Source organism: Nelumbo lutea, chromosome 1 (genome assembly GCF_056320005.1).
Source record: "Nelumbo lutea isolate HS-2025 chromosome 1, American lotus-T2T, whole genome shotgun sequence".
NCBI lineage: Eukaryota > Viridiplantae > Streptophyta > Magnoliopsida > Proteales > Nelumbonaceae > Nelumbo > Nelumbo lutea.
Window position 1 is genome coordinate 28,688,994 of NC_142684.1, and position 6,314 is coordinate 28,695,307.

The window sequence follows — 6,314 nt, forward strand, 5'->3', positions numbered from 1 at the left end:
ATAAATTGAGCAAAGCATAGATGATTGTGGATATGAAGTTATTAGTTCAGGAAAAAAAAGAAAACAAACTAAACAAAGTAAAAAATCACATGTACAATTTATCATGAATTCAAAACTACCCTTACGTTATATTTATCCTAAACATTATACAGATTGTTTTCTATTTTACTATTTTTGCTTTTTAACATTAACAAAAAGGTTAACCAAATATTATTTCATAATTTTTAATTATGAAAATAATTATTTAATTATTAAAGTTTAAACTTTTATAAATTTTTGGAAACTAAAAATCAGTTTTCCTTATAAATGTAAATTAGTGGATTTGATAGGTTCAATTCAATATTATATTCTTGAATATTTTGTAAAGAATTTTTTTTGTGCAAACATGTTATCAATCAAATGTAAAATAAACATGCTATCAAAATCCTTTTCAAAAGAATATTTTTGTAAACAATTTTGTGCAAAAATGCAATGAAACAAATTTCCCATTTTCAAAAGAATGCTACTCAAAATCCTTTTCATGACAAAAATGTTGATATAAAAGATGATTGAAAAGCGACGATAATTGAAGATGATCAAAAGATTTTTCTAGAATCTCCTATGCTTCCGTAGTTGTCTAGCACTCTCGGCTATTGACAAAAGGATTGTAATACATAGGCCATTCCTTGGATCTTCCTAAAGGGGTTTTTGAAAAGGAATCTCTTATCCATAAAGTTTGTGTGGTTATATAGGACTATGATTGTTTTTGTAACAAAGGAATTGTGTAATCTCTCATTGGAAATTCCTCGAGATTTTCTAGAGTGCATGATTTTATAATGAGATTAAAAAATGCATTTTTCAATGAGAAAATCTTTTTTTCATAGAAACTAATGAGTTCTAGAAAGTAATTCCAACATATTTCCTTACTAAACAAAACTGAAAGACATCCATCAAGTTTCTATACTTGAATTATGCATGTTTGATATGGGTAAGTCAATATGTAGGGATTTTTTGGCATTTGGCTTTAATTACCAAAATATGCTTTGATTTTGAGAGTTGGGTCAACCACCTAATATGAGGATTAGGAGAATATTGGACTCAGAGCTCTCATAATGGATGTTTTGCAATTTGTACATGAAGTAGATGATGAAGGCATATGTGGCACTTACTTGATAACTGATGGTGATGTTATTTCTTATAGCTAATATGCCTTGATGGGATGAGATGTTTATCCTATCCATGCATGTGAAGTTAAATGCAAAATAAAGGGTGAAGAAAACCTATGCGATCAAGCCACGATGAGATGACTATTACAATTTATATCTATATCTATACTATTATAAAAAGTATGAATAGGGTCTTAGGTTTTATGGGGTTTTTCTTGACTAAAATAGTATGCTTTTTGAAATATGGTCCCTCTTTATTGTGAGGGAAAAAATGGTAATCTAAATATTATTTTTTAGTTTATTCAATTTTCTCTCATTAAATCCTACATTTATGATGTTAACTATCATTTTGCCTCATTGACTCAAATGTTTAAGGCATTTTTGTTTCTTATCATTAAATTCTATTAATTAAATCCATTCATAACAATTTTAATAGTGTAGAGATATTTTTTAAATCAACTCAGAAACAAAACTATATTTTCGTCTAGGTGATGGTAAGAAGTTCAACCATTTTGAATCAAATGGGCCAACCCATGATGTAATAATTGAACAATAAAAATTCAAAATAAATGAAATACAAAAAATACAAAAAGGAATATAATTTGTACAAATTATGAACACATCTTTAATATTATATATTCATCATGTTAGACAAACATGAGTGTGATAAACAAGAAATAGTTGTATTAATGATGAAAATGGCACATAAAACTTAAAACAAATTAGAAATAAGACCATTTTCATATTCTATTTCATCAGGTCTCATACATAAGGTGTTAAATCTATTCTCTCATTATACCACTTAATCCATCTATGGAAACAACTACAATATCTGCATACTTGGTCTTCAAACACATTAGTGCCCTTAGTGAATTTGTGATCATCAAATTACATAGGGCCAATAATGCTAACAGATGGAAATGATCCATTATTTCCATCTAGGTGGTGGGTAAGTAATTTAATCATCTTGGTTAAATGGGTCAATCTATAATGCCTTAATTCAAGTAATAAAAATTAAAAATAAATAAATAAAAACAAAAGGTTCTTAAAAATAGAAATTTTGTAGAAAATGTGGGTTCATTTCCATTAATGTGTATTTGTCATATTAAAAAAGTAAATGTACTAAATAATAATGATCCTTTATCAATGATAGAAATAAAATTAAAATCAGGAGCAAGAGAATTAATGTTTGACCCATAATCCACATACTAGGTTAAATGGTTTAGTGGTTTGATTTGCTACAACAATGGCATGGTGGTTAAGTTATTGGTTTTTTCTAACCAATTGATTTAGGCATATGATATAAAATCACTAACAAAAAATGTATGTTATAAAAATCAATTGAAACTGTATTTTCCTCCTAACCTAACAAGATAACATGAGATTAATAAATTAAATAATATCAATAATATAACATTTTTTAGTAAATTTGCAAAAAAAGAGCATATCTTTTAATATAATATTATATATTCATATTAAACAAAAAATATGCAAATTGAATTTATTGCTATTAATAATGAAAACTGCTAAAAATACCAAAAAAAAGTCTTTTCTCATGTTCTATTGACCTAGTTAAATTGGTCAATAGTCAACCAATAAGGTCATTTGGTTGTTAACCAAGTTAATGTTTTTTCTACTAGTAAAATTGAAACATACTCTTGATTAAATTTATTGTATGGGTGATAAGCTAATCAATTTGAATGTTTGGTTAAACAACAAATTAAAATATAAGACAATTTAAATATAAGTCTTAAAGTTGAAAGGCAACAAATCCATCAGCACATTATGTTTCAATTAGTCTTTCTTGCCAGGAGATCTACTATATATGAACACAAGTAAATTTGGATTTACTCCTCACACCATCCTCTCATAGCACATTGTACTTGTGCATTGGGAACATCTCTTAATGACAACATACATGCATGGGAGATGCTCCCAATGCATGGCTAAGTGTGCTATGAGGTTGGTGTACAGAGCACATTCGGTCTCAACACAAGTGTGCAAACTTAGGTGTGTAGCCAATCACAAGTGAACACACTAGTGTTTCTATATACATGAGGCTCATATCCCATGTGGGTCCCAAGCATAAGGAACATTGATCAGTTAATTTACAATTGGTTACACAACTAGGTCCACACACTTGTATTTGTGCTAGATCCAGACCCACCTTTGTTACATAAGTTCTAATAAGAATCTTAAAATTATTGTCCTCATTGTCATCACTTTTAATTCATCAAATTCCCTTCAATAAGACCTATGGTTAAGGTATTAACTCTCATTCTTTCATTAAATCCCATATTTAAGGCATTTTTGTTTTCTACCATTGAATTCCACCAATTTTGCATAAAAGATTCACCATATGGTTATACCACATAATTTTATTTGTATAAAAAACTATATTTTTAAATCTAACAAAAGAAACTATTCTTCTATTTGGGTAGTAGGTGAGTGGCCTAATGTTATATAACATAGATTAAAATATCAACTAATAATTTTACAAATATATAAAAATTGTAAGATATATATCATGCACAAATTTATAAATTTGAAGTGTTAAGATAGTTATTCTCTTATTAATATTTTATTTGTATAAATTTCTTATGATTAAAATCACCATTTGATGTAAATTTGAATTTGATAGATTATTTATTTCATATAGTTATAAAATGCTAATTTGAAAAATTATTTCTTTTATTTTTTAGTTGGAATTGTTAATCATAAATATGTATTATTTGTTTGGATGAACACAAAAGTTAGTAAAACATATTTTATTTAATTAAATAACACAAAAGGCAAGATGACTTAGCTGGGGTGGTAGGGGAGAGAAAATGAGAGAGGGTAGGTCAAAAGAAGGGAAATGTCTATTTTAACATGTAGGGTCAGGTGCTCATAAACATGGGTCTCTCCTTAATAGGGGAAGAATGAGGAAAATGAGAGGGAAAATAGATGAGTTGTAGACCTGGATCTATATTTAGGAAAGGTTTTTGTTATTGGTAACCTAGCCTATTGACATGTGGTTGGCTTTGCAAGGTTTTTGGCCTTTGTAACTTTGATAAAGTGGAAGACCATGAACACCTTCTATTATATATATAATCAACATTTAAACTCTAGCACCAATTGAGAATAGATCCTAAGAGGAAGAAGAAAGTAGAAGGCAAGAATAGAAAATGGGTTCCAAATTGAATCTTCAAATCGTATTTCTATTGTTCGTTTTGTTGTGTGTTGCAGATGCCCAAGATTTTGACGTGACAAAGTATGGTGGAGCAGCCGGTGCAGACATCACACAGGTTAGAGTTTGACAGACTTTAATGATATTTACTCAATATGTAGAATGTCAAATTCATTATAAGTTTTGTTGTGTATGTATAAACACGAACACACTCAAGGCTCTATTGAACGCTTGGAAAGATGCATGCGCAGCAACAGGGACAGCTCAAGTTATTATTCCAAAAGGGACGTATACATTGAATGAAGTGAAGTTTCTAGGACCCTGCAAAGGACAAATAAACTTTCGGATTGAAGGGGTGGTACAGGCTCCAGCCGATCCATCTGCCTTTAAATCCGATGCCTGGGTTGTTTTTGAAACCATCACTGGCCTCACAGTGTTTGGAGGTGGAACCTTCGATGGCCAAGGACAACAGGCTTGGAAAGCGAACGATTGTAGCCTACATTTTGACACTTGTCGGCTACTGCCAACAGTGAGTTTTTTCGATGAATTAAGTACAATTAATCCAAACTCTATTTTGCTATGACATTAAAATTTATTAAACTTTTGTTTTGGTACAATTAACAGAACGTAAGATTCAACTTTATCACCAATGGTGTCATCCATGACATAACCTCATTGAATAGCAAGATGTTTAACCTTTTTCTATTCGGTGGAAACAATGTGACTTTCCAACATGTCACCGTGACAGCACCAGAGAACAGTCTTAACACTGATGGCATCCATGTTGGAAGATCAACTGGAGTGAAAATTTTGGATACTACAATTGGAACAGGTGATGATTGCGTCTCAGCTGGTGATGGTACTAAAGATTTAACTGTCAGCAAGGTAACATGTGGACCAGGGCATGGCATTAGCATTGGAAGTTTAGGCAAATATGACAATGAAGAACCAGTGGTTGGAGTGCATGTAAGTGATTGCACTTTGACAAATACGGCTAATGGTGTGAGGATTAAAACATGGCCCAACTCTAAGCCTGGAAGTGCTTCCGATATCTCTTTTATTGGTATAGTTATGAACAATGTCTCTAATCCAATTATCTTAGACCAAAACTACTGTCCACACGCAATCTGTGACACGGTAAGCAATTTTTTTTACTTAGTATATACATATATAAGGAAAATTTAGTACAACATAAAGATTTAGTGGGATTAATGATATATTTTTTTCTATTTTTCTTCTTTGCAGCAACCATCACGTGTTAAGGTGAGTGGAGTTAAATTTGAAAACATTCATGGAACTTCGGCAACACAAGAATGTGTAATAATTTCATGCAGTCCAGCTGTGCCTTGTGAGAATGTGGAGATTGGAGAAATCAACTTGGTTTATAATGGACCACTAGGACCCGGAAATTCTACGTGTTTAAATGTCAAGCCCACTTTTACTGGCCATCAGGTTCCACCTATTTGCGCTCCACCCAATGCAGGAACAACTGCGTGAAGGATATTTAATAATTCTACATGTTTTAATTAAATAATTGAAATTTTGATGTGTGTGCAAAGCTATTTTGCTATTTTACAACTTATTGGATGTGGGTTTACAATTTACAAAACCCTCCCTAAATTTGCATTGTTCCCATCCCTACATCTAATATAGGATATCTCCAAGGCTTTAAATTAATTTTACTTCCTTTAATCAAGGGAAAGTTGGCACAATCATCTAATAACTTGGATCTCATTAAAACTTGAGCTTGATAAGGGAAAGAAATTCCTAGGGCCTTAACAAAATTCATTAAGGTTCTCCAAGTATTTATTAAGATCATCAAATTCATCTAGTGAGATATCAAAGGGTAGTCTAACACACCCAAAATTGGTCTTATTGTTGCCCCAAGTAGCCTAACCTAAGAGGAAGGTGCCAACAAAGGGTATATAACCAATTGCACTTCCTAGGTGCCGGCAAGATTGTTATAATGGATAATCTTAGAGGTCTTATCGTTAATTTTA

At 31.1% G+C, this 6,314-nt stretch overlaps 1 protein-coding gene across 1 annotated transcript; it reads left to right on the forward strand.

The window, feature by feature from the left end:
* The first annotated feature begins 4,229 nt into the window (after positions 1-4,229).
* On the forward strand, positions 4,230-5,991 carry LOC148874108 (exopolygalacturonase-like). Its single transcript, XM_088961037.1, has 4 exons — positions 4,230-4,432; positions 4,532-4,843; positions 4,939-5,451; positions 5,560-5,991. The coding sequence occupies exons 1-4, from the start codon at positions 4,313-4,315 to the stop codon at positions 5,809-5,811; spliced, it is 1,197 nt and encodes a 398-aa protein (XP_088817163.1). The 5' UTR covers positions 4,230-4,312; the 3' UTR covers positions 5,812-5,991.
* Positions 5,992-6,314: the final 323 nt, after the last annotated feature.

What these genes read in the sequence shown, in the direction of transcription:
- LOC148874108 (XM_088961037.1), top strand. Translation starts at nt 4,313, where the DNA reads ATGGGTTCCAAATTGAATCTTCAAATCGTATTTCTATTGTTCGTTTTG. An exon ending in CTTGTCGGCTACTGCCAACA is followed by an intron (nt 4,844 to 4,938) that starts GTGAGTTTTTTC and finishes TACAATTAACAG; the next exon opens with AACGTAAGATTCAACTTTAT. An exon ending in CACACGCAATCTGTGACACG is followed by an intron (nt 5,452 to 5,559) that starts GTAAGCAATTTT and finishes TCTTCTTTGCAG; the next exon opens with CAACCATCACGTGTTAAGGT.